This window comes from Dipodomys merriami, unplaced genomic scaffold (assembly GCF_024711535.1).
Source record: "Dipodomys merriami isolate MVZ:Mamm:240054 unplaced genomic scaffold, mDipMer1.0.p SCAF_33, whole genome shotgun sequence".
Lineage (NCBI taxonomy): Eukaryota > Metazoa > Chordata > Mammalia > Rodentia > Heteromyidae > Dipodomys > Dipodomys merriami.
Window position 1 is genome coordinate 18,379,109 of NW_027204826.1, and position 26,928 is coordinate 18,406,036.

General features: G+C 57.0%; 2 protein-coding genes across 3 annotated transcripts in view; both read left to right on the top strand.

Moving 5' to 3' along the window:
- Efl1 (elongation factor like GTPase 1) overlaps positions 1–9,728 on the top strand; it is a 47,266-nt gene extending 37,538 nt beyond the window's left edge. For both annotated transcript variants that reach the window (XM_070043362.1, XM_070043363.1), the window contains 5 exons: positions 241–372; positions 2,016–2,163; positions 3,746–4,731; positions 5,415–5,599; positions 8,835–9,728. In XM_070043362.1, coding sequence (XP_069899463.1) covers positions 241–372; positions 2,016–2,163; positions 3,746–4,731; positions 5,415–5,599; positions 8,835–9,023 — 1,640 coding nt within the window. In that variant the 3' untranslated portion in view covers positions 9,024–9,728. The remainder of the gene's footprint in view (positions 1–240; positions 373–2,015; positions 2,164–3,745; positions 4,732–5,414; positions 5,600–8,834) is intronic.
- Positions 9,729–20,465: 10,737 nt separating this feature from the next.
- Positions 20,466–26,505, top strand: Mex3b (mex-3 RNA binding family member B). The gene is made up of 4 exons (XM_070042679.1): positions 20,466–21,330; positions 21,617–21,694; positions 22,286–22,471; positions 23,023–26,505. The coding sequence occupies exons 1-4, from the start codon at positions 20,466–20,468 to the stop codon at positions 24,408–24,410; spliced, it is 2,517 nt and encodes an 838-aa protein (XP_069898780.1). The 3' UTR covers positions 24,411–26,505.
- The last annotated feature ends 423 nt before the right edge of the window (positions 26,506–26,928 follow it).

A 26,928-nucleotide genomic window follows, 5' to 3' on the forward strand; every position in this document is an offset into this window, starting at 1 on the left:
AGCATTCGTTGACCCTCGCTATACCGCAGCTCACCTGTTGTGCTCGGAGGATTTTCAGTCGCGTGGGGTCTCTGGAACGTAGCTCCTAAAGTAGGTAAGGGATCGCTATTTACTTTCTTTCTTTAAGCTGCAATGAGTGAACTGCGCTGTAGCAAGGGAGGCGTTTGCAGGTGTTTGGCCCTGTGACAGATGCCCCGCACGGATCCCTCGCTGACTCTGTGGGTTGTGTTCTTCCTTCAGGGATAGGAGGCCTTCAGGATTCGGTGCTGAAGTCTGCAACCCTGTGCAGCCTGCCATCCTGCCCCCCGTTCGTTCCACTCAGCTTTGAAGCCGCCCCCATCGTGAGAGTTGCTGTTGAGCCAGAACATCCAAGTAAGATGCACAGATAGTGCTCGCTTCTAATGCGGACTTTTGTGACTGCAGGGCACTAGTGATTTGTGTGCACGTACATAGAAGAAGCAGCCCACGAGCAGGGGCTCTCTGTCTTAGGCATATGGATGCATGACTGGGTACCGTGTTAGTCTAGGGGGAAGCCCAGGGACCCATATTCTCCTGGAGGACAGAGGGGTCTCCGCCACACTCTGCTACCCTGGTCCAGGGTTGTGGCTCAGCAAAGCTTATATTCCTTGTGGCTGCCTCTCTGTTGGGCCGGCTGTTTGATTCAGAATGCACCCTCTGCCCCTTGCTCTGGGCTTGCCGGGGCATTTTCTGACTGTTTAGAGTCTGCTTCCTCCCCTCTGTGGTAGTTAGCTCCTGGCTCCAGCCCTTGTTTACCTGGCTCTATGACAGTGAGCCCTCAGACCCACTACACGACCCCATGACCGTCATCGAACCCCCCTTCCTGTGCTTTTGCCAGTCTGGTACCTGGGAAGATGCTTCCGTAAACCAGAGAACCAGTGTGTGAAGGGTACTTTTCCATGGATGACTTTGGGTCTGGAGCTGTGTGTCTTTTCTCTCCCTTCCTCTCATCCCCCTCGAGTTCTAAGATATCCTTAGTTGTGCACTGAACTCTGACCTCTGGGGTTAGTCTTAGAGCCATTTGTCATGCCTGCAGACGCAGCCAGTACATCTGAGCAGGGTGGCTGGCACTACAGGATAGCAGGGCAGACCAGTGGGATGTCTGCCACAGTAGTCATCCCTGGGGAGATCTGGGCCCAGGTTCATTATCACCAGCCAGGCACCCCAATGCCTAGGAGCTCTGAGAACCTACTGAAACTCCCCAGACCCAGTAGCTGCTAGACTGTAGAACCCACGCTGTACCAGGCTCCACAGACATGCCCCGCAGTGAGAAGCTCTGCTGAACTTTTTTGTTGTTGTTGTTGTTGTTGGTCGTGGGGCTTGAACTCTGGGCCTGGGCGCTGTCCCTCAGCTCCTCAGCTCAAGGCGAGCGCTCTACCGCCTGAGCCACAGCACCACTTCTGGTTTTCTAGTGGTTTATTGGAGATAAGAGTCTCACGGACTTTCCTGCCCGGGCTGGCTTTGAGCCATGATCCTCAGATCTCAGCCTCCTGAGTAGCTAGGATTACAGGCGTGAGCCACCGGCGCCCAGCTTGAACTTTCTTGAACATGATCTTCAATGCTTCTTCTGCTTACTTGTTGACTGGGGGGGGTATTCTGTTAACATTTGTAGGTCTGTAGTCTGATGTGAATTTATAAGGATAACAATGGCACTTTGTGTCTGCTGAGCAGAACAGTAAACACTGGAGTCAGATATGGGCTGGTGAGCATCTGTGCAGGTGAGGTGCTAGAAGGCAGTTTCCTTCACATCACTGTAAAATTACGAAGAAAAATAGACCTTTTCTCTGAGTTTGCTTCATGGATGGGTCCTAGTGGTTCATGCCTATAATCCTAACTCCTCAAGAAGCTGAGATCCACAGGGTGGCGGTTTGAAGACCACCCAGGCAAGACAGTTCAGTGTTTTCTTCCTGTCACGCCCCATTGGTATCTAGCACCATGGTCTTCAGCACGTCTTTGTCCTCAGATTGCTTTTTACCAGTATGCATCTGTCCACATAGGTGAGATGCCGCAGCTCGTGAAAGGAATGAAGCTGTTGAACCAAGCCGATCCCTGCGTGCAGATCTTAATTCAGGAGACAGGAGAACACGTTTTGGTCACAGCGGGAGAAGTCCATCTGCAACGGTGCTTGGATGACTTAAAAGAAAGGTTGGTCAGAATTCTCCAGGCGGAGAGAGAAGTCCACCGATGGTCCAGTGTTTCCCAGACCACTTAGATGTAGGGTACCCCTTTGGTATTTTGGAGACAAACGGAATACCCTCAACTCAGCCATGAACTCCTACTGGATCATAAATAAAGCAGGTAAAAACCCTTAGCGTAGAACCTCATACATAATAAGTGATCATCAACAAAATACACATGCACATACATTTCTTACTATTTTTAGCATCATTATTAGCTTTTATGTCCAATTCCTCATGAGACTGAACGGTAGTTCTATGTCATAATGCCAGATTTGAGTATCAGAGTAATTGAAAGTCAGTACAATGTCAGGCAAAGTCTGTCTTGTATGTTTTGTAACTATGTAGCATTGCAATAAACTAATCCTTGAAAATGGAAAGCAGCACAAAACCATACTTCAGTGGCCATAATGTTTTCTCACATTTTTATTTTCTTCCACATAGTACATCTCAGTGTCTGTATTCTAAAATCAATCCAGGTATCATTTTCAGAAAGCCATCTACAGCTTAGCTTTCACAACTAAAATTGACCAAAAAACAAAGAAATCTAGAATCAAATACAAGCATTTAAAAAACAGGATATTCATTGTCCATACTGAATAACACTTCGCTGTGTGTGCACGTGCACTCCCCCTCCCCACAAAACTATATTGCCACACACATATACACACATACACACACAACTACACCGCCAAGAGCCAACAACAACTAGACCAAACACAGCAGCTGCAGAAGTAGGTAGACAGAAAGTTTGCCTGGTTTCATCATCATGGGAGTCGGTCCGTGTCAATTTCCAGACTCTGTCCTGAGTGAGTTTAGAATTCATTTGGAAGGAGGGTCAGGATGGAGCTAAACCTGTCTTGGGGAGTGAAGGAAGGGGCTTCTGAACTTGGTACCAGGTTTAGCCTAAACCCTGTACTGTCTGCAGTTGGTACCCACAGGAAGCTGTTTAAATCATACGCATTAAAAATCAAATAAACTTAAACGTCTGCTTCCTCAGGCAGACTGGTCACATTTCAAATGCTCAGTATTAGTATGGCTACGTAGATTTAAATGAAGTTTACTCTTGCGGGTGTATGTGGCACATTTTAAGTGTGGTGCATGGTGATCATGGTGAAGACACAGCTAGACAAGCCAGTGGCCTGCTGGCCTCTTTCATGTCAGAGAGCCCCACTGGCTCCTGATTCTCTGTGTCTGAAGAGCTATCACCTTTGTTCTCCAACTCTGGAGGTGACAGATTTATTTTAGAGAATTCATATGTCAAATCCTATTACAACCTTTGTTTCCCACGTGAGACATTCTTATCTAAAGAAGTGGTTTATTTACCTTGTGAACAAGTGAAGAATTCCCTGCCGGTGCGTTCCGTTAGAGGCCATCTTCTCAATCTCAACGGAAAGGAGCTTTTGAATTGTAAGATACTGGAACTTGTGGGTCATTTGTGATAAAATCATTCTTAGGATTCTGTGTTGATGTGCTGTCTTTAGTGCATAAGAAGCTGGCTTTGCTGCCATTTTGATCATCACCATCTGTCACTCCCCTTGGGTTTGCAGGTTTGCGAAGATTCGCATCAGTGTATCTGAACCCATTATTCCATTCCGAGAAACGATCACCAAACCCCCGAAGGTGGACATGGTCAATGAAGAGATTGGCAAACAACAGAAGGTTGCAGTCATACACCAAACAAGAGAGGATCAGAACAAAGTCCCTGAAGGCGTCCAAGTCGACTCAGATGGGCTGGTCACCATGACCACTCCCAACAAGCTGGCCACCCTCAGTGTGCGGGCCTTGCCCCTTCCAGAAGAGGTCACTCAGATCCTGGAAGAAAACAGCGATTTGATCCGTTCCATGGAGCACTTGACCTCCACTATGAATGAGGGCACAAGTACTCAAGTGATTCATCAGAAGACCCAGGAGAAAATCTGGGAATTCAAAGGAAAACTAGAGCAACACCTAACAGGAAGGAAATGGAGGAATACCGTGGACCAAATCTGGTCATTTGGCCCAAGAAAATGTGGGCCCAATATCCTAGTGAATCAGAGTGAGGACTTTGAGAACTCGGTGTGGGCAGGCCCCGCAGGCAGATCGTCGGGAGAAGCCAGAAGATACCGGGATTTTGGCAATAGCGTTGTGAGCGGCTTCCAGCTGGCGGCCCTCTCCGGCCCCATGTGCGAGGAGCCCCTCATGGGTGTCTGCTTTGTCCTGGAGAAATGGGACCTGAGTAAATTTGAGGACCAGGGAACCAATGACGAACCGAGTCAAGAGCAAAGCGGCACGGTACCGGGAGAGCGGCAGGGGGAAGGCGAGACCCCTCTGAGTGGGGACCCAGACCAGGAGCAGCAAGACAGCGGCATGGAGCTCTGCGAGAAGATGGCATCCCAGAAAGGAGACGCGCTGGTCTCTGACTGCTACGGCCCCTTCTCGGGGCAGCTGATCGCCACCATGAAGGAGGCCTGTCGCTACGCACTGCAGGTGAAGCCACAGCGCCTGATGGCAGCCATGTACACGTGCGACATCATGGCCACCAGCGATGTCCTCGGTAAGGGGGCCAGGCTCTGGGAAAGGCAGGCCTCAGGTGGAGAACCCCGAGAACAAGGCCTGACTGGTAAAGATCTTTCCCTTTGAAAAGAATGCAATCTTGTCTGACCTGAATCCGGTGAGTAAAGGTAAGATGCCCCTACGTGCCGCCAGCCAACCCTGTGCAGCATGTGAATAAACCCGTTAGCCTGGGTCACCAGTGCTCCTGAGAGCGGTCGGAGAACAAGGCCGTGTCCTTGCGCCAGCAGCCCACCGCTAACCATGGAATCAAATCCATTTCTGATTCTCCTCTCTGGGAGAAGCAGCCTTGGTTCATGAATGCCGTCATTTACATCTCAATCGTCTGAGCATATCACACCATTTTTTTTCTGAAGTTACGTATATTATGCAAGTATTGTAGCAGAGTCACCAGATAACATTTTAACGGCAACAAAATCTTAATACATCGATTTTTACATTTTTTTCCTTATGTTTACAAGAGTTAATGGAGTTAAGGTCCTTCAGCTCAGATGTGCACAGTCAGCCTAGCCGCAGGTGACACTGCTGGAAGTTCTGCAGGTTCCTGCCTTACACTTTATACCAAAATCCTTGAGAATGAACATTTTCCCTAGTGGTGTCGGTAGTCGTGTCTTTGTCTCGATTCACATGACCAGTTGATAGGTTTGATGTAGTTTTGCTTTGCAGGGCGAGTCTATGCTGTCTTGTCAAAGAGAGAAGGTCGAGTGCTTCAAGAAGAAATGAAAGAAGGCACCGACATGTTCATCATCAAGGCTGTGCTGCCTGTGGCCGAGAGCTTTGGCTTTGCTGATGAAATCAGGAAGAGGACCAGTGGCCTTGCCAGCCCTCAGCTGGTGTTCAGCCACTGGGAGGTGAGACGCGGCCGGGTCTCCATCCCTCCCCTCCTCTCGGACCTGCTTTCTACCGAGGAGGCCAAGAGCAGTAAGACACCGTGCCGTGCCAGTAGCCGCCCTGTGACTTGGCCCAGTCAGATGGACTGAGAGCAATGATGTTTTTGTCCAGATTGACTGGTGCTCAGACTGTATGGGGTTTGTAACACACACAGTCCTTTTTGTGTGATGTACGGTTTAAGACACTAGAGTATTTACTTCTTTTCTTCCCCTAGTTTAGATTTCTAAGCAAAAATCACAGATCTTTCTGAAAGTGAACCTTCCAGGACCTTTTTTTCCGGGGTAAAATGTGGGGAAGGAGAAGAGTTCCCAGAAGTAAAAATTGGAGATAAAATCTTATGGACTTTCCTGTTTGGGCTGGTTTTGCATCTTGAACCTCAGATCTCAGCCTCCTGAGTAGCTGGGATTATAGGAGTGAGTCACAAGTGCCCCATTTGTTTAGTACCTTTGATCTCCACAAAGAGGTGCTGGGTGTGTGATTCTGGGCCTGTTCTGTAAACACAGACATTCAGAAGTGTTGCCATTCTGTCACTTAGAGTGATTCATTTGAATTTGTATATATGAATCATTTTATAGCTAATTTTATCATTGAAAGTGATTTGTCCGGGCTGGGAAGGTGGCTCAGTGGTAGAATGCTTGCCTTGCATGCATGAGGCCCTGGGTTCTATTCCTCAGCACCACGTAAGCAGAAAAAGCCAGAAGTGGCGCTGTGGCTCAAGTGGTAGAGCACTGGCCTTGAGCTGAAGAGCTGAGGGACAGCGCCCAGACCAGAGTTCAGGCCCCATGACCAGCCCCCCCCCCAAAAAAAATCATAACTTTATTTTTTTAAAAAGCCTATAAATCAGCTGGGCCCTGGTGGCTGAGCCTATATTCCTAACTACTGGGGCTGAGATCTGAGAATCAAAGTCCATGAGACTCTTTATCTCTAATTTACCACTGAAAATGCTGGAAGTGGCGCTGTGTGGCTCACGTGGTAGAGCACTAGCCTTGAGCACAAAGGCTCAAGGACAGCTCCCAAGCCCTGTGTTCAAGCACCAAAAAAATTAAACGATAAATTATAGCTCAGAGTTGTCCCTCCGGTGACTGCAAAGGCCATGCAGGCTGGCACGGCGTGCGGTGACTTCCAGGTGCCTTGTGGTGCGCTGCCGTTGCTGGTACTCATTGGTAGGGAAGAGCTGATCTTCCACCTCCCTCCCTCCCACCCCAGTTCCTCCCTGCTGGCACAGATTCGACTCACTCTCAACACTGCCTTCTTCCCCCGTCATGTGACCATCTCGGCAAGGCCTCTCCCAGGGAGACTGGGAGATGTGGTCTGTCGGGGGCAGGAGTCAGCAGGAGCACCCATTGCTTGTTCCTTCCAGTAAATGAAATGTCACTGTCCGAGAGCTGTATTCACCAACAGGCCCTCTGCTCCCTTCCCAGGAGTCTAACACGTTTGCCATCTGGCGGTCTGTGAAGGTGGCGCTGCCTCCTGATCCCAGCTGGCCGCGTGCGCATCCACCTCTGAGGAGTCAGGAGGGCCGAGGGCAGCGGGTTTTCCTCCTGGAGTTCCTTACATGAACAGTTCCCCTTATCTCAGAATTTTTTTTAAAGCTGAAAATTGATCTTAGGCGCTTAGTAGTTTTTTTTAAATGTTGATTTCTGGCTTAGTTACAGCTCGTTATTAAGAATCAGCCTCTTAATAATTTGGTAGGGAAAAATACTGTCAAGAGAAAGTTTTTGCTTCAGCTTTGTTTCCACCCTTCTGTCATCCTTAGCCACCTGTCCTGGTCTTGTTTCCGGAAGCTTCAAGTCTGTGAAAGTCTTAAAAATGACATTATAACTAAATGTCATTGAGCTGCTACGTCTTGGCTGTCTCAATTTTCCCTCTACAGATAAGTTTAGAAATACCACGGTATGAGATCTGGCTTCTCACTCGAAGGCACTTTGGTTCGTTTGTATTCTCCACACCATGCAATTCACAATCAGGAGCTTCTGAGAGAGAGTGCTTAAAAAATAGAAAAAATAAAATTACAGGCATTTTCCGTGAAGAAACCTTTGAAGTCAGCAGTCTTGCAATTTCTCTTTCTAAGTTTTATCCTTCTGTGAAAAAAGGGAGAAAAGGGCTAATAACAGCATGGAAAGAAAACAGTTATGGCAGCGCTGGTGTACGTGATTACTCGGTGGTGCTGGTGTGCATAGTCGTCCACAGCATTGATGTACACTGGTGTACACGATCACCCAGCAGTGCTGACAGTCGCTGTGTGGCGGCGTGTATGCCTGCGTGGCTTCCAGGCACTACGCTTAACCCTGCCACTTCCCTGAGACCGGGCCGGATGAGAAACAAGGACAGGGGTCTCCCCTGCAGGCACGACCACAGGGGAGATTTGCAGACATGGGAACTGGCGCTCTAGATTTCTGGGTTTGCTCTTTGATGCTGAGAGCAGTTGGTTTCTCTGTGGGCTTGCGATGAGCTAGGCAGACAGTTGGGTGGCAGGAACCTTCTCGCTCCAGGTAAAGGAGCTCTGTGAGCCAGTGAGCCAGGCTTCAGCCCTGCTCTGCGTCCTGAGGGGTGGCGATGCCCTGGCCCAGGGAGGCGCAGCGCCAGCCCCCGTGCTTGGGGCTTCTTGGCCTGCTGAGGCGTGGGGTGGGAGTGGTGCAGGGGGCCCAGTGGGCTGGGGCCCACGGGGTGGCTGCGTGAGCCCGGGGGCCCCTGACACCTGCGGGGGCTCCTGCTGCTTCTGTTCTGATGCGTGGCCTCTCCCCAGCAACTCACTTCTCCTCTGACAGTTTGCATGTTTTAAAAAACAGAATTTAACAGTTACTCATGCGACTCGGGCCTGCAAAGACCATGTTCCAGGCAGTGGTGGGTTTGGCAGTCCGTCACGTGACAGGGAGGCGGGGGTCCACACTGGGAGGCAGCCTGGGCGTCCTGTCTCTAACATAAAGCACCGTGTGTCCTGACAGCAGTGGCGGCTCACCTCCTGCCTTCCTGCCCCTGGATAGGCAGAGGGCTCCTGGCCCAGCCCCGTGGTGCCCCAGCCTTCACTGGACTCGGCCACCGAGTAGCTTGCTGCTTCTGGCCTCCCACAGCATGAGGGTTCGCCCCATCGCAGTCAGCATACGAGGTCTTGCTCGTGCTCACTCGCTGCTCTGAGGGGCCTCCGCCTTGCCCCCGTCCCGCCTGACCGGCACCCCTGTGGCCTTCTGTCTCCAGGTCATCCCCAGCGACCCCTTCTGGGTGCCCACCACCGAGGAGGAGTACCTGCACTTCGGGGAGAAGGCGGACTCCGAGAACCAGGCCCGGAAGTACATGAATGCCGTGCGGAAGCGGAAGGGGCTCTGCGTGGAGGAAAAGATTGTGGAGCACGCCGAGAAGCAGAGAACACTCAGCAAAAATAAGTAGCTGCTCCTCGTGGTGGATCCCTTCCCTTTCTAACGAATAAGTGCCGTGGAGAGTTTAATCTTGGGAATTCTTTCTGAAAACTCACCTTCAATAAAGTTGATTCATATAAATATTTTAAAGAGAATTTAAAGAACATAGTTTCAAAAAAAAGTTCTTTTTGGTTTTTAGTTGATTCTGGCCCAAGGCAAGAAGTTACCTAAATACTGTAATGATGCCGTGTGCAAAGCCTTCTCTGTGGCTAGGGGTGTGTGTGGTGAGGCCACCCCTTTGGTGGGACCACACTGTGAGCCCCACGGGGTCCTCCACAGGTCCACCGCCAGTAGACTGGTTAGCTCCCTGTAACACCGGAGTTTCTGATTGAATCACCACAGAGACCACACAGCTCGGTGCAGCTGCTCCGGGGACCTAGCCGGCCTCCGCTGCAGCCTTTGAGCCACATGGTGCCTTCCCAGCGAGGGCTGAGCCTTTCCCGGAAGCGAACAGAAGAGGTCCGTGTCTGCCACGGTGCCGCTTCCTCCCAGCCTTGGGAGGCCCTGTCCCCCGGCGCTGGTTCCTGAGCTCACTCCCGTGCTGTCACCTTCGCAGCCCCACCGTTGTCATCCCGGGGACAGATGAAATGCCACCAAAAGTGGATTTTGTCATCCAATATTTTACATCCGCTTGAAGAAAGGGTTCCTGTTCATGCCATAAAATTTTCAGAGAAGACTTCGTTATTGAGTTGTTTTTAGTGGGTTTTCTTAATGACCTCGGCTACTCAGAACGGTAGCTGTGGGCATTTTATCTTTAGTTTCTAGAGCCTTGGCATAGCAGGTCGTGTCTGAGTGACCCAGACATGAGGGTCAGCGTGCCTGGGTAATCCCTGTCTGCTTCACTTTAACAGGTAGAGTCTGGATTGGTGTGAGAGTGGTTCCATGTAAGAGCTTATTTAAACACTGATAGCAAGAGAAGCTAGCCCATGGATTAACAGCATTTGTTATCACCTCATTCGGACCACTGTGCCGCACTCAACACTTGACCAGCAAGTTCTGAGCTGTAGAGGAAGCAGGAAAATCCAGGAAGCGTTGGGTGGTTCTGTTGGGCTGGCCCAACGAGACGTGTCTGGGAAGGGCCAACAGAGCGGGCAGAGCAAGGCCACCGTGCAGGCCGGGGAATAGGCCGGGTCTGCTGTCCACCGTCTGTTTGTGACGGTGCACACGTGTCCTCATGGCCCAGGGCCACTCCAGACCCCAGCCCAGCGTGTGGACGTCACTGGAAGCACCCGAGTCCTCCAGTCCTGTCCTTGCGGCTGCTGCAGCCCCTCCTGAGGACACGGGTGGGCGGAGGCCTGGAGAGCCAGCCCTGCGCGCTGGGTCGGGGCCCTCATTTCACCCTCAGGCCGCTTGTGGGGGTCTGGTGAAGGGCGAGTCCCCCATAGCTCCTGCTGGCCTCTGCTTCTGTGGCCCAGCCTCCGATTCCCTAGAGGAACCAGAGACCCTGAGAGCCCAGAGAGATGTGCGTGCCAAGGCAGTGCTGGAGCTCAGCCCCGAGGCACAGCCGGCTCTGCTGGGAAGAGACCAGGACTATGCCGTGCACAGGGGAAGGGAGGGGGCGCACAGCACCCGCAGGAGGGCCGTGCTCGGGCCGGCACTGTGTGTACGTACGTGAGTGCGTGTGTGTGTGCCCATACTCGAGGACTCGAGGCGAGCGCTCTACCACTTGAGCCACAGTGCCACTTCTGGGTTTTTGGTGGATAATTGGAGAAATGAATGTCACAGATGTGCCTACCTGGGCTGGCTTTGAACCGCGATCCTCAGATCTCAGCCTCTTGAGTCACTAGGATGACAGGCGTGAGCCACTGGCGTGGGCAGGTGCTGAGTGGGTCCAGCCTCGATGTGTCCTGTGAACTCATTGCAGCGAACCCATGACTCAAGGTAGAATGGTGAGCGCTGACCTCCGGGGTTAAAGAGGCCGTATGCATGTATGTACGTATGTGTGTATGTACGTACGTACATATGTACGTATGTACATATGTATGTATGTGCGTATGTATGTACGTATGTACGTATGTATGTATGTATGTTCGTATGTGCGTATGTATTTACTGCTGGTGAAGCGGGGCTGCTCGTGTCCTGGCAGTGCCACACCAGTTCAGGAAGGCAGGGCCGAGGGCAGAGAGCAGCCGAGACACATCTGCACAGGTGGGGCCGTGGCACAGAAGGTTCCCCCGCCTTGGTTTAAATCACTGCGAGCCATGGCAACACCTTTGATTGCCAGAGCCCGCCGCAGCCCCCGGGCGTCCCTGCCCGTGGCGAGCTCCCTGGCTCCGGCTTGTGTGGTGGGGCTGTGCTCCTTGGAGCAGGCCTCCTGGGTGCCGAAGACGGGTACACAGATGCTGTGGTGGCCATGGAGTCCGAGTCTGCATTTATTGGGATGGACCTCCTGGGGTATCTCTCAGTGTGGGCCTGGCCGGGCTCAGCAGCAGCAGCAGCAGCAGCAGCAGCAGCAAAACCACTGGGAACTGTTTGGAAAAGCCCCACGCTGAGCCCTGGGATCGGAGGGGCGCGCCCAGCCAGCTGCTTTCAGCGAGTTCTGGCGATTCTGACACCCGGGTTTGAGAAACACTGCTGCAGAGGTGACACCTGACGTTCCCCTTTCTGGAGTGTGTACTTTGATTTACATCATTTGTCAACATTTGTTTAATGTGTAGGAAGACGGTACAAGGCATCACTGGGGCGGGGTCTTGTTCCCACTTTACCACAGATGTAGAAAATTGTTTTTTTCTAATTCTTAAGTGTTTCAGGTGTGCACATTGTTCCTTTAGGATTGAGTCTCAAGCTAACGTGTAAAGCTAAAGGTGAGCGACGAGAACTTCCAGATTTCATTTAGAAAGGAGATCCACTAGCAGAGCTGTGGGCAAGGAGGAACCTCCTGCCTTTCCAACCCAGAGTGGACAAAGACCGGACGCGACCGCAGGCCTGCAGCTCCCAGGGCTGGGGCGCTGGCTGGTAAGTGCACTTTAAAGGAAGAGCCTTGGGTCAGTCTGGAAAGGGTTGTTTGAACATCACATTTAGATGTTTCTTTTTTTATTTGCCCTAAATTCAAAAAAGAAAAAAAAAAGACATGATCTTATGTCTAGTTAAGAGTTTTCCTCACTTTTCTTTTCCTGTGTCTGTCTCCGAGAAAGCTTCTAGAACACTCAAGTACCAGGGAAATTGTCATTGAAAACTTGGTCTTCATTTTGTCGGCTACCTTTTCAAAGACACTGTCTTTTATTAAAACAAGTTCACCTTCGAGAATGTTGGTGGCAAGTTCACTGGGCCCTTTTGTAGAGGCTTTGGGGTATTTTTTTTTTTTAGTTTGTCCCTATCACCCCTTAATTGGCTTCAAAATAAGTAGGATTTAGCATTTTGAATGTCTTTAAGCTCCTAACTTGTGTGGTTCTCGAGTGGCGGCCTGGCCACCTTTCCTGTGTGGTCCGGCCCCCGCTGTGCCCGCGTGCCCAGAGTTGCGGTTGTCTGTGAGCTCATGATCTTCCCAAACACACGACTGCGCAGTGCGTGGTGGTAAAGGGCCCGCTGTCCCCTGCTTTTGGAAAAGCAGCCTTCCCATGGAAGCCAAAACAACTCCAGCCCCGTCTGCACCTGGCAGGACAAAGCAAGTGCTTGGGGTGAAGGGGAGAGTCTGTGTGTGACCCAGGGACCCGCTTGACAGGGGGGGTTTGTTTGTCTTTTCTCCCCACACTTCACCCTGGTTGGAAAATTCCTTTGCTTGTCTGGAGAGGGGAGGAGGCAAGGAGGCTCGCCCCCCCCCAGCTCCCCTCTCGGGAACACAGCCGGAGGGGAGTACGCAGAGACCCGGGTGGGTGTGGGTTTCCTTCTGCCCTGTGTCCACATTAACCCACCAAGTGAGACTTTGACTAGGGCAAAGGCCTTCTGGACTTCACACATCCCTTTCTGGGCCTTGGGAGCTTCCTTCCCTTTGACCCATCACCTGCCCTGCCTGGGTCTGGGGGCGCAGAGGACCAAGGTGTGTGTAGCTGCAGGCGTGGCCTGGCTGGCTCCTCTCCGTGCCTTTCCGGAGAAGTCAGGGGGCAGGGGTGTAGCTGGGTGTGGGGACCGGAAGCTTTATTGTGATCGGTTTGGGGAGGGCCGGATCGTGGTGAAGCGTGAGCAGACCGTGCTGTGGACGTCACAGGTGCCCGGCCGCTGCTGTTGACTTTGGTTGGGCTGTGCCGGTGTCCCCCCCCACCCCCCCCCCCCCCCCCCGCTGCGGGGTTGGGAGCTGTGCTCCTTGGTCTGTGTGGAGCCTTTGGCAAGAAGTCACTGCAGCGGGCGCTGGCTCCGGGGAGAGCCCCTACCTGGAGGCTGGCACAGTAGGGGGGACGTGGTCCCTGGGTGTACCATGAGTCTGCTTGGGACTCTCTTCTCCCGTTACCCTTTAGCCAACCACTTGTTCAGTGGACTGGAGCCTCATGATTCTATGTTTAGGGCTATAATCCACAGAAACTGACTGATGATTGTCACATTCACAAATGCAATGGAGCCATTTTTTTTTTTAATGGGAGAATGATGCTTGAGAGATGACTAGGATTGTTTTGCTTTTAGTGGGAAATATTTGATATGCACAATTGAATATAGATAAGAAGTTACAAAGCAAAACAAAGGAGCAATCAGCACCAGCTGTAGAAACAGAATCTTTATGAAGAGAATAATGTATCAGCGCTGTGGGTGACACGAAGATAGTGATGTGTAAGCCCAGCCTGCTTCATAGGGGAAGACGAAGTATTAGTAAAATGTTTTTTCTCTATGAGATATTTTGTAGACTTACTGTAATCACAATGAAAAAGCTAAGAGTCCTTTGATTGGAAACACACAAAATCCTTATATAATCCATTTAAAAAAACAAAGGCGGTATTTACAATAAAACTACTAAAACGCATATTTAAATTAAAAGTTAAAAACAAAAAGCAAAAACAGTAGAACAGAATAAAAGGCCCAGAACTCAAGTCCGCTAACCTTAGGAGCAGTGTTTCTCGCCCTGGAATGAGCGCCCCGTGTGCCTGGTGGCCACGTCCCCGGGTGGCCCTGGAATGCCACTGTCACCGCCTCACCGCTGACTTCACCAAGCTGATAGAGACCTTGCGGAAAACGCCTCTGAGTGTCGGGTGAACTGCAGGACGTGGAAGTCAGCCGGGGCTCCTGCGGCAGGTGACCAAGAAGAGGCAGAAGGAAGCCATCTGCCCCAGGGCTCTGTCGCTGCCTGGGGGCCATCATTCCCCCCCTTTGGTCTCCCCAGCAGCTCTGGAAAGCGGGGCCTTTGAACGGGATGTGGGTGTGGCCTGGGCGCAGGCCTAGGGAGCAGGCGGCGCCGGCCAGTGTCCAGGGTGGTCGTGGGACGCTGGCCTCCGGTGCCTGCACGCAGAGGAGCCGGAGGCCTGCTGGGGGAGCGGAGCCCTGGTCTGCGTGGACCATGCAGGTCTCAGAAGCCCATGTTGAAGGTCAGGGGCCAGGGTGTCCGCTTCAGACCCGAGGTGGGCTCTAGCTCTGGGCTAGGGCAGGATGAGGTCCAGGGAGAGAGTGCTCCGGAAGAGCCTGTGATTTGGACTGGCTGTACACACCGCCAGCCACAGTAATTCACTGGGAAAACTAAACTTGATCGTTTGCTTTTATGTGTGGTCCGCACTGAGCCAAGTGCCCTTGACGCACTGTATTTGAAAAACAACTCCAGTCCGGAGGTGGGAAGCGGCACAATGACACTGGTCTGGTGGACACGTCTGTAACACGCGTGATACTTCTGTCATTCTTCTAGACGGGGTCCTCACACATGGACGTGGCTGCAGGCCCCTCGGCCTTGGGGCCTGGCTTCCAGGACCTGTGCGTGGCTGCCAGAGCCTCAGAGGCCGGAGGAGGGGAGTGGCGGGGGGCCCCGTGCTGCGCGGCACACCCCGGCACGTTCTGTCCAGCTGGTCTGTCCGTGGGCCAAGCGGGGTGCCAGGTTTCTGTTGCTGAGGGGTCGGCCGGCCGCGCCCCACCGGAGGGTTTTGAAGGACTTAGCTATTGCTATTTCACCCATCACAAATAAAAGGTAACAATGAATGCACAAAGGCAGGACAAGAATTGTGGTTTTCTTCTTCTGATTCCTCAAGAATTCATTTGGAGCTTGGCACCAGTGGCTCACGCCTGTCATCCTAGCTACTCAGGAGGCTGAGATCTGAGGATCACGGTTCAGACCCAGCCCAGGCAGGAAAGTCTGTGAGACTCTGATCTCCAATAAACCACCAGAAAACTGGAAGTGGCGCTGTAGCTCAGTGGTAGAGCGCTCGCCTTGAGCAAGAGAAGCTCAGGGACAGCGCCCAGGCCCCGTCTTCAAGCCCCAGGACTGGCAACAAGTTCAGTCAGGTGTTTCTTGAGTGTTTTTGTTGTTCTTGTTTTTTTTTTTTCTTCTGGAGAAGAGTCAGGGAAGCGTAGAACCTCGGGCCTGACCACAAACTGTTACCCGCCTGACTCAGATCAGGACACCATCAGCAGGGAAACAGAGGGCTGCTGCTGCTCCTTTCCTCCATCTCCCCGGAGCTCAGCTCTGCTTCTGGGAAGGCAGGTGGGGCTGTGCTGGGTGAATGCATGCTCCTCCCTTCCCCCCCCCTCTGCCCCCCCCCAGTCACAAGACTTATTCTTAGAGAAGGTCCTGCATGTGGCTGCATCTACCCTCTCTCTCAGCATCCCTTTCCCACAGGAACCTGGACCCTTTAATTAGCATTTGTATACAGTAATATTTTAAAAGTCAGAAAAAAACGCCATTCAAAACCTCCCATGCTCCTGGATTCAACATTGTGAAAATGGCAATACTTCCCAAGGCTATCTACAAATTCAACGCAATACCTATCAATATTCCAACCTCATTCTTCAAGGAAATAGAAGAGGCAATCCAAAAATTCATATGGAACAATAAAAGAACCCAAATAGCAAAAACGCTCCTCAACAGAAAGAACAGTGCTGGAGGAATATCAATACCAAATTTCAAACTCTACTGCAAAGCCATAGTAATCAAAACAGCTTGTTACTGGCACAAGAACAGACCTCAGGACTAATGGAATAGAATTGAAAACCCAGAAATGAACCTAAAGACCTATAGCCAACTAATCTTCGATAAGGGAGCTAAAAAAATAAAATGGAAGAAAGACAGCCTCTTCAGTAAATGGTGCTGGCAAAATTGGTTAATCACTTGTAGAAAACTAAAGCTAGATCCTTATATATCACCCTGCACCAGAATCAACTCCAAATGGATCAAAGACCTCGGAGTCAAAGCAGACACTCTGAAAACATTATAGGACAAGATAAGAGAAACCCTAGGTCTCCTTGGCACAGGCTGAAATTTTCTTAGAAGAGACCCAGAAACACAACAAATCAAAGAAAGTTGGGACAAATGGGATTACATGAAGCTGCAGAGCTTCTGCATGGCAAAGGACATAGCAAGATCAATAGAAAGCCTACAGATTGGGAGAAGATCTTCACTAGCCATACAACGGACAAGGGTCTCATATCTACAATATACCTGGAACTCAGAAAATGAAATCCCCCAACAACAAATCCTCAAAGAAACAACTGCCCAATAAATTAGTGGGCTAAAGACTTACAGAGAATTTTCTCTAAAGAGGAAAGAAGGATGGCCAATAGACACGTGAAGAAATGCTCAACATCCCTAGCCATAAAAGAAATGCAAATCAAAATAACATTGAGATACCACCTCACTCCAGTTAGAATGGCTAAAATCAAGAACTCTAATAACAATAGATGCTGGAGGGGATGTGGACAGAAGGGAACCTTACTGTATTGTTGGTGGGAGTGTAAACTTGTTCAACCACTTTGGAAAACAGTATGGAGATTCCTCAAAAGACTCCACATAGAACTCCCCTATGACCTAGCAATCCCACTTTTGGGCATTTACCCAAATGATCACAAACAAGACCATGCTAAAGCTACCAGCACAACTATGTTTATTGCAGCATTATCATGGAACCAACCCAGATGCCCCTCAGTAGATGAATGGATCAAGAAAATGTGGTATATACACACAATGGAATTCTATGCCTCCATCAGAAAGAATGACATTGACCCATTTGTTAGGAAATGGAAAGATTTGGAAAAAATTATATTAAGTGAAGTAAGCCAGGCCCAAAGAAACATAGGTCCCATGGTTTCCCTTATTTGCAATAACGAGTATATGTCTGAGTCAAGCAGAAAAGGTCAGATAAGTTGATGTTAGGGAAATGAACCCTAAGATATGTATTCAAATGTTTTTTTTTTCTTTCATGCGATTGTTTCTAACACATTTATAAGATGATTTCTTTGCTGCTTTGTATGTCTCTCCTCCACAGTATAACCGTGCTTCCACTGTATTTGATGTTGGTATAATTTGTGTAATTTAAATAGGGATACAGGTGATTGCAACAATGAGATGTACAAGACATTATGTCGAAAAACGAACTTTACAACTTTGGTGGGGGGGGAGGATTGGGTGGGGTATGGAGAGGGGGAGGATGGGAAGGGGAAACAAAGGAGGAGGCTACAATGCTTGATAAGAAACGTACTCATTATCTTGCCCATGTAATTGTAACCACTCTGTATGGTGTTTTCACAAGAAAAAAAGAAAAAGGGAAAAAAACGCCACTGACTTTTGTCAAGACAGACCAGGTGGAGCAGGCAGCAGCCGGGCCCAGTGGTGTCTGCATCCTGCCGTTTCATTCACTGCTGGGAGGGCCAAGTGCAGCTCTGATTGCAATCTGTCACAGAGAAGAAGTGAGCACCGAGGTTCCCGGGGGCTTCGGAGAGGGGTGGAGGCGCTCAGCTCTGACGAGGGGCTCTGGCCGTGGCCCCTGCCTAGAGCAGGGATCCCTGCAAACAAACTCCAGTACCTCCAAAACATTAAGGTAGAAACAATCTGAAAGGAGAGCAGATGACGTGCAAAATGAAGATAGTAAGAGCGTGTGTATACGGTGTGTTGGCTCGTGCATGTAAATACGCATCTATGTTTAGAGACAGGAAGGAAGGACAGGAGGGAGGGGCAGAGAGCCAGCCATGAAGGGGAAGGGACAGATGCCAGCAACATGAACAGAGGGGTGGTTTTCTGATTTCCACAACTCATCTCTAACTTCTCACAAGTCCAAATGAAAAGGTGGTTTTTGTTCGTTTGTACGTCAGGCCCGGGGCAGTCCCCGCCCCCGAGGGGCAGCCCCGTGGTCTTCTCGTGGCTCTCTGTGCGTCCCTGGGGTGGACGCCGGACGCCGGCGGCTGGCTGGTCCTCTGTCTGCGGGTCTTGCACACTCTGCCAGTGGCGGCCGGGGGACAGTGGTGTCTGTGCCTGGCCACGTGCTGGCTGGCAGGGCTGCAGCTGCAGCTGCTGGCCCGGGGGCAGGGTACAGCTGGACGCACCCCCCAACTGCACAGGCACGGCAGCATCTGTGCGAGGCACACCCCGACTGACAGCCAGCGCCGTCTGCGGCACACAGCTGCCGCCGGCCCCCACGCCCCACGCAGGCCCGGCCCAGACCCCGCGCACGCACGCGCGCCCGGCATTGCCAGCTGCCGCCGGCCCCCACGCCCCACGCAGGCCCGGCCCAGACCCCGCGCGCGCCCGGCACTGCCAGCTGCCGCCAGCCCCCACGCCCCACGCAGGCCCGGCCCAGACCCCGCGCACGCACGCGCGCCCGGCCAGCTGCCGCCGGCCCCCACGCCCCACGCAGGCCCGGCCCAGACCCCGCGCACGCACGCGTGCCCGGCATTGCTAGCTGCCGCCGGCCCCCACGCCCCACGCAGGCCCGGCCCAGACCCCGCGCACACACGCACGCCCGGCACTGCCAGCTGTGAAGCTGCCCTGTCACCACGTGGGCCCCAGGTGTCCTGGGTCACACCTAGCGCCTGTCCCTTCTTGTGCCAACTCCAGGGAGCGCCGTGGTTCTGTGCCTCTGAAGCTGCGTGGGGAAAGCTGGAGCGGAGATCTCCCCAAAGAACCCCGTGGGCCGAGGAGAGCTGCGTCCGGGCGTCCTTGGGGGAGGCGGGGCGCCGGGGCTCCTGGACAACGCGGTTGCCACCCTGCAAGGACTCGCGCTGCTGACGCTTGTAGCAAAGTGTCACTGCAGCCGTGAAGTGATTTAATGAAATGAGCGTCTGGGTGGCTGCATGAAATGCATCCGTTGGGAGTTGGTGGAAATAGTAAGGCCTGGCTTCAAGAAGAAACCAGATTGACCTTCCTCCTCTCCTCAGCAGGAAGCTCCGAATCCAAGGCAGCCGCAGATGGACGCCTGCTCATCTGTGTGTGGGGTTTGTCCCTCCTGGTAATTACGTGTTCCTCTGTGGGTGCTCAATCCTAGTCTGCTGGCCAGATCCTCGACTCCCCCAGAGCTCTGCCTTGATAACGCCCAACTCCTCGGTCTAGGCGGTGCCTGGCACACAGGGCTCTCTGAACATCGGTGTGAGGAAGGGAGGGATGAAGGAGGAGAGGAGGGGAAGAGGGAGGAAGGACAGATGGACAGGGCACCTGCTCATTTCTGCAGACACTGCCCTTGCTCAGTAATGCCAAGTGAGCTTGGTCTCCCAGGACGGCTCCAATTTCTTTTGCCAGCTATTTGCAAACTGCATACAAAACAACTCAAGGCATCTGGAAAATGGTTTTTGGTTAATATTATTTGTCTCTGGTTGATAACTTTGTAAAAAATTCTTCATGGCACCTGGAAGCCCTATGACCAGCTCACTGCCCACTTTCCTCTTACGCTAATAAAAATGCGGCATGCCACATGGACGAGTCCCTAGAGCACATGCCTGGTGTCAGGGAATTGAGCTCTGGGGTCTACAGGGGCCCGGGACGCCACAGGGCAAGGGACATCGCCTGTTCACAGGCAGGACTGGGCTTCTGCTGACCGGCCGGCCTATCCATGAGCCTGTGCTGACCGGCCGGCCTATCCATGAGCCCGTGCTGACCGGCCGGCCTATCCATGAGCCTGTGCTGACCGGCCGGCCTATCCATGCGCCCGTGCTGACCGGCCAGCGCCTCCATGAGCCCGTGCTGATCGGCCGGCCTATCCATGAGCCCGTGCTGACCGGCCGGCCTATCCATGAGCCCGTGCTGACCGGCCAGCGCCTCCATGAGCCCGTGCTGATCGGCCGGCCTATCCATGAGCCCGTGCTGACTGGCTGGCCTATCCATGCGCCCGTGCTGACCGGCCGGCGCCTCCATGAGCCCGTGCTGACCGGCCGGCCTATCCATGCGCCCGTGCTGACCGGCCGGCCTATCCATGAGCCCGTGCTGACCGGCCGGCCTATCCATGAGCCCGTGCTGACCGGCCAGCCTGTCCATGAGCGCACTGACCGGCCAGGGCCTCCATGAGCCCGTGCTGACCAGCCAGCGCATCCATGAGCCCGTGCTGACCAGCCGGCGCCTCCATGAGCACACTGACCGGCCAGCCTATCCATGACCACACTGACTGGCCAGCCTGTCCATGAGCGCACTGGCCGGCCGGCGCTCTGGCGCAGATGGAGGCTGGGCCTCCGGCCGCATCTTGGCCTTGAGCTGTCTGGGCGTCCACATGAGGGAGGCCAAGGCCAGCGCCCAGAGCGCGGGCCGCGGCGCTGTCACACCCGCCTGGCTCCCACTCGCAACTCCGCGTTCAGGACGCGGCCATCTCCGAAGCTGACCGCGGGCGGCCAGGGGTCACGCGCTGGGCGGAGGTCGCGGCCCGGCAGGGAAGCGGCGCGGGCGGGTGCGGCGAGGCCGGGGCTCCGGGCGGCCGGGCGGGAAGCGAGCGGGGCCGCTCTCCCTGGAGCCCGCGGCCAGGCGGGGATCCCGGACCGGGGCCTCGCCCTCCCCGGCGGGGAGCTGCGGGGCGGGAACCCCGCGTCTCCGCCAGGCGGCGCCCGGCGCGGCCGCGTCCCCTCCCCGCGCGGGCGGGAGGCCCCGGGTCCCCCGTTTGCAGCGGAGAACCGGGAAGCCGGGCGGCCTCGCTCCCCGGCGCCGGGACGGTCGGGAGGGGGCGCCGCGCGCCGGCCGCGTCCCGCCGCCCTCCCTCCGCCCCGGCACCGGGAGCGCCGCTCCCCGCACGGCGCATGCCCGGCCCGAGCCGCAGGCGGCCCCGCGGAGCGGGCGCGGGCGCGACGCCGGTGCGGGGTCGGGGCCGGGCGGTGCGGGGCCCCCGGGCTCGGGGCCGGGGCCGGGGATGGGCGCGGGCCGGGCGCGCGCCTTTGTCTCGGGCGCTCCCGCGCGGGCGGCGCCGGGCCGGGCCGGGCCGGGCCGGGCCCCAGGGCCGGGCTCCAGCCGTCCTCCGGCCGCCCTGGGGCGGGTGACCGCGGCTGCGCTCGGGGCTAGCGGGGCCGGGGCCGCCGCGCGCGAGCCCCGCGCCAGACAACAAAGGGAGGCGGGCGGCGTGGGGCGGGGCGCGGCCCGCGGAGGCTGCGGGGGGCGCGGCGTGGGGCGGGCGGGGCCCGCGGAGCCGGGGCGGGGCCGGGGCGGCGCCGGGCCCGCGCTCGGGGCTCAGCCCGCGCCTGCGCCCGCCCCCGGCCCCGCGCGCGCCAATCGCCGCCCCCAGCGCCGGTGTCGGTGACGTCCCGCCCTCGTCCCCCGCCCAGCCTTCGGCCGCGAGCTCGGGGGGGGGGGGGCGGAGGGGGGAGGCGGGGAGGGGGGAGGCGGGGAGGGGGGAGGCGGGAGGGGGGAGGCGGGGAGGGGGGAGGCGGGAGGGGGGAGGCGGGGAGGGCGCAGCGGCGGGAGGGGGGAGGCGGGGAGGGCGCAGCGGGGGGAGGGGGGAGGGCGCAGCGGCGGGAGGGGGGAGGCGGGAGGGCGCAGCGGCGGGAGGGGGGAGGCGGGGAGGGCGCAGCGGGGGGAGGGGGGAGGGCGCAGCGGCGGAGGGGCAGGCGGGAGGGGGGAGGCGGGGAGGGGGGAGGCGGGAGGGCGCAGCGGCGGGAGGGGGGAGGCGGGGAGGGGCTCCTTAAAGAAACGCCGCGGCTCGGCTCGCGCCCGCTCGCGCGGCTTTGTGGCCAGCCAGCCGGGCGCTCGGGGCCACGCGCGGCCGCTCGGGCGCTGCCCCCACCCCGACCGCCCGCAGGCCCGGGGCGGGGACCGCGGCGGGGCTCCCGCAGCCGCCGCGCGGCGCGGACTGCACGGCCCGGGCGCGGAGCCGCGGAGCCTCCCCGCCCCCGCCCGCCCGCCGCCCGCCGCCGCGGTGGCCGCGGGGCCGGGGCCGGGGCCGGCGGCGCGCGGCGCGGCGATGCCCAGCTCGCTGTTCGCGGACCTGGCGCGCGGCGGGGGCGGGGAGGGCCCGGAGGAGCGCGGCGCCCTGCGGCTGGCGCTGGACCAGCTGTCCCTGCTGGGGCTGGACGACGAGGGCGCCGCGCCCTACGGCGAGCCCCGCCGGCGCAGCGTGAACATGACCGAGTGCGTGCCGGTGCCCAGCTCCGAGCACGTCGCCGAGATCGTGGGGCGGCAAGGTGGGTCGGCGGCGCGGGCGGCGCGGGCGGCCGGGGCCGGCGCCCAGACAAAGAAAGTGCGGGCGGGCGGCCTCGGGGAGCCGCGCCGCCTCCTCCCGGCGGGAGCGCCCGGGCCCGGGGTGCCGGGGCGCGCCGGGCCCGGGGCGGGGACGGCGGGGAGCGGGGCGGGAGGCGGCCGCGGGAACAATGGGTCCCGGGCCGACGCCCCGGCCCGCGCGGGGCCCCCGCGGCGCCCAACTTCTCGGAAGCCCCCGGGTCCTCCAGGCCCGGGCGCCCGGCCGGGGCGGCGCGGCTCCCCGCGGGGGTTGCGGGCGCGCGGGGCGGGGCGGGCGGGACGCGCCGCGGGCTCGGCGCCCTGCGGTGGGCGCGGGCGACGCCCCCTCCCGGCGGGGCGCGGCCCCGCTCCCCGCGGACGCCTTGGCCGTGGCCCGGCCTCCTCTCCAGGCTCGGGGGGCGGGGAGGGGGTCCCCGCGCGCGCGGCCCGGGCTCCGGGGCCTCGGGGTCGCCGCTGACGCGCGCGTCTCCCCCCTCCGCTGCCCCCCCCGCCCCAGGCTGTAAGATCAAGGCCCTGCGCGCCAAGACCAACACCTACATCAAGACGCCGGTGCGCGGCGAGGAGCCGGTGTTCGTGGTGACCGGCCGCAAGGAGGACGTGGCCATGGCGCGCAGGGAGATCATCTCGGCGGCCGAGCACTTCTCCATGATCCGCGCCTCGCGGCACAAGAGTGCGGCGCTGAGCGGGGGCGCGGCGCCCGGCCCGCCCGCGCTGCCCGGGCAGACCACCATCCAGGTGCGCGTGCCCTACCGCGTGGTGGGGCTGGTGGTGGGGCCCAAGGGCGCCACCATCAAGCGCATCCAGCAGCAGACGCACACCTACATCGTGACGCCCAGCCGCGACAAGGAGCCGGTGTTCGAGGTCACGGGCATGCCCGAGAACGTGGACCGCGCGCGCGAGGAGATCGAGGCGCACATCGCGCTGCGCACCGGCGGCCTGGTGGAGCTGCCGGACGGCAACGACTTCCACGCCAACGGCACGGACGTGGGCTTCGAGGCGCACGGCGCGGGCGCGCTCTGGAGCAAGGCGTCGCCGGGCCGCAAGCCCTTCGCCAGCTTCCGCAACGACAGCTCCAGCTCGCTGGGCAGCGCCTCCACCGACTCCTACTTCGGGGGCGCGGGCGGCGCGGCCGCCACCCCGCGCCTGGCCGACTTCAGCCCCCCGAGCCCCGCGCTCGGCTTCGCGCACAACGGCACCGGCAGCAACGGCGCCGCGGCCTTCGCCTTGGCCGCCGGGGAGGCCGCCGCGCCGTCCCCCGACGGCCCGGAGCCGCCGCCCGCCTTCGACCCCGCGCCCGCCCCGCCGCCCGGCGCGCCCCTGCTCTGGGCGCCCTTCGAGCGCTCCCCGGGCCCGGCCTCCGCCGCCGCGGCCTCCGCCGCCGCGGCCTCCACCACGGCCTCGGCCGCCACGGCCTTCCCCGCCGCCGCCAACGCGCCCTCCGGCCCCGGCCCCGGCCCGCGCCGCCTGCTCCCGGGCAGCTGCCCGCGCCTGTCCCCGCCCCTGCACGCCGCCCCGGGCGCCGGCGAGCACCGGCTGGCCCGCCGCGTGCGCAGCGACCCCGGCGGCGGCGGCCTGGCCTTCGCTTACGCCGCGGGGCTCGGGGCGCCGCCGCCCGCCGACGCGGCCGGGGACGCGGCCCGGTCCTCGTCCGCCTCCAGCTCCTCGTCCTCCTCGTCCTCCTCCTCCTGCTCCTCCTCCGGCCCGCGGCGCAAGGGCAGCCGCGACTGCGCCGTGTGCCTGGAGAGCGAGGTCATCGCCGCGCTGGTGCCCTGCGGCCACAACCTCTTCTGCCTGGAGTGCGCGCACCGCATCTGCCAGCGCAGGGAGCCGCGCTGCCCGGTGTGCCACGCGGCCGTCACGCAGGCCATCCGCATCTTCTCCTAGGCCTGGGCTGTTCGGTGTGCCACGTGGGCCATCCGCATCTTCTCCTAGGCCTGGGCTGCTCGGTGTGCCACGTGGGCCATCCGCATCTTCTCCTAGGCCTGGGCTGCCCGGTGTGCCATGCGGCCAGCACACAGGCCATCTGCATCTTCTCCTAGGCCTGGGCTGCCCGGTGTGCCAGGCGGCCAGCACACAGGCCGTCCGAATCTTTTAGGGCCACAGCCCAGGTGTGCCACGTGGGCCATCTGCATCTTCTCCTAGGCTCGGCCTGGGCTGCCCGGTGTGCCACGTGGGCCATCTGCATCTTCTCCTAGGCCTGGGCTGCCTGGTGTGCCACGTGGGCCATCCGCATCTTCTCCTAGGCCTGGGCTGCCCGGTGTGCCACGTGGGCCATCCGCATCTTCTAGGCCTGGGCTGCCCGGTGTGCCACGTGGGCCATCCGCATCTTCTAGGCCTGGGCTGCCCGGTGTGCCACGTGGGCCATCTGCATCTTCTCCTAGGCCTGGGCTGCCCGGTGTGCCGCGCGGCCGTCACACAGGCCGTCCGAATCTTTTAGGGCCACAGCCCAGGTGTGCCGCAGGCCGCCCTCATCCTCTCCTAGGACCTCAGCACACAGGCCTCCACGCCTCCTCCCAGAGCCACCCCCTGCCCACCCAACTTCCTCCTCTTCTTTTTCCTCCTCTTTTTCTTCTTTCTCCTTCTCTTCCTCAGACTCCATCTTCTTCCCCCTCTTCTTTCTCCCCCTCCCCTCCTCCTCCTCAGACCTCCTCTTTTTCCTCCTCTGTGGCCTCCAGCCTCCTTCCCTCCATCCTCTTCCTCTCCTTCCTCCCCTCGGGCCTTCTCCCCTTCGAGTCCACCCTGCCCGCCGCCCTCCCCCTCTTCCTCCTCCTCTCTGGCCTCCCCTCCATCCTCTTCCTCTCCTTTCCCCCCCGGCCTTCTCCCTCCATCTTCCCTCCTCCCTCTGGCCTCCTTTCCCAACACCCTGAGACCCTAGTGGAGCCTGGAAAGCTGTAGTATTTGCTCATCTTCAGAACCAAGGACCTGACCGGGCCACCCATGTCCAGGGCCCCGCAGCCTGGGAGCCTCCACCACTGGAAATGATGCTGTCGTGGAGATAGTTGTTACACTGTACAAACTAGGAAGCTTCCAAAAGAAGAAAGCCCGCGGGTTTCCATGTGCTTAAAGTAGGAGCGTGGCGGGCGGTGCAGCAGGTGGCCTTGGTGCTCGGTGCTCGGTGCTCGCTCAGTACCCGGCTGTGTCGGGGGGCCAGGATACCCCATGACACCGGGGTACTGCAGCTTTACGAGAGTTGAACTGTAACATATCTCTTATATATTAAAAAAAGAAAACCTTTAAAAGTTTTAAGAAGAAGTCGCATTAATACAGATCGAGTATTTTATTCTTTCTGACTTGAAGAGTTATATTTCATATTGCAAAGATGTTTACAAGTATTTTAATTTAAGTTCAGTGAACTTTTTGTAGCTGGGTCAAATCTTTTTTATTTTTAGTATGGCCTCTGGCAGAGAACACTGTATTATTTTAATATTCCACTCGGCTGAGGCGGGTGTCCGTGGACGGGGCCACAGCCCTCCGAGCAGTATTCCGTGGGGTGGGGTTTTTATAAGTTCACCCGGCATATTTTCTATTCAGTGATATAAAGCATATTTTATTCTATATTATTACAAAATTAAAAAAACACACACACAAAAACGGGAACGTACGAACACGTTGAGAAGGGCCGTGGACGCTTTCTAACATTTGTACAAAGAATTCCGTGCCAGTCACGCCGGTTCTGTTTCACCACTGTAGTTTAGTATTTCTATTTTAATACATTTGTTTACCACTCGTTTATGTATATGTAGGTGATGTTACTTGAGCTTAAATGTACTTTACGAAGCAAAGTTTAAGAAAAAGTATATTTTATTTTATGATAAAGGCCCCTAACCTCATGGTCAAATACTAATATTATATTTGCTGAGACAAGATTGAAATTGTATCAAGAGTTTTATTTTTCTGACATTTAAAGTTCTACATAATAAAGGTAAAACTTAAGGAATGGTGCTACTTTGTTTTTAAGTATTTCTATATAAATAAAATATTGAAGGCAGCCCCTGTTGTGCGGTGTCTTGATTTCTGTCCCCGGGTGGAGTCTGGTGAGGGGTGGCCGGGCAGGAGGCCGGGCAGGAGGCTGGGCGTGGGGCGGCCGTGGGGGCTGGTGGGGCCGTGGGGGCCGCTGGGGCTGTGGGGGCGGCTGGGGCCGTGGGGGCCGCTGGGGCTGTGGGGGCGGCCGGGGCTGTGGGGGCGGCCGGGGCCGTGGGGGCCGCCGGGGCCGTGGGGGCCGCCGGGGCCGTGGGGGAGGCCGGGGCCGTGGGGGAGGCCGGGGCCGTGGGGGAGGCCGGGGCTGTGGGGGAGGCCGGGGCCGTGGGGGCTGGAAGAGCTCAGCTGTGGCCGTGCCCACCAGGCACCGGCCACCATGTGGACACCGGCCGGGATAAGACTGCTGAATTTCCTTTAAAACCGA

What these genes read in the sequence shown, in the direction of transcription:
- Mex3b (XM_070042679.1), top strand. Translation starts at nt 20,466, where the DNA reads ATGACCACACTGACTGGCCAGCCTGTCCATGAGCGCACTGGCCGGCCG. An exon ending in CGGGGAGGGGGGAGGCGGGA is followed by an intron (nt 21,695 to 22,285) that starts GGGGGGAGGCGG and finishes ACCTGGCGCGCG; the next exon opens with GCGGGGGCGGGGAGGGCCCG. An exon ending in CGAGATCGTGGGGCGGCAAG is followed by an intron (nt 22,472 to 23,022) that starts GTGGGTCGGCGG and finishes CCCCCGCCCCAG; the next exon opens with GCTGTAAGATCAAGGCCCTG.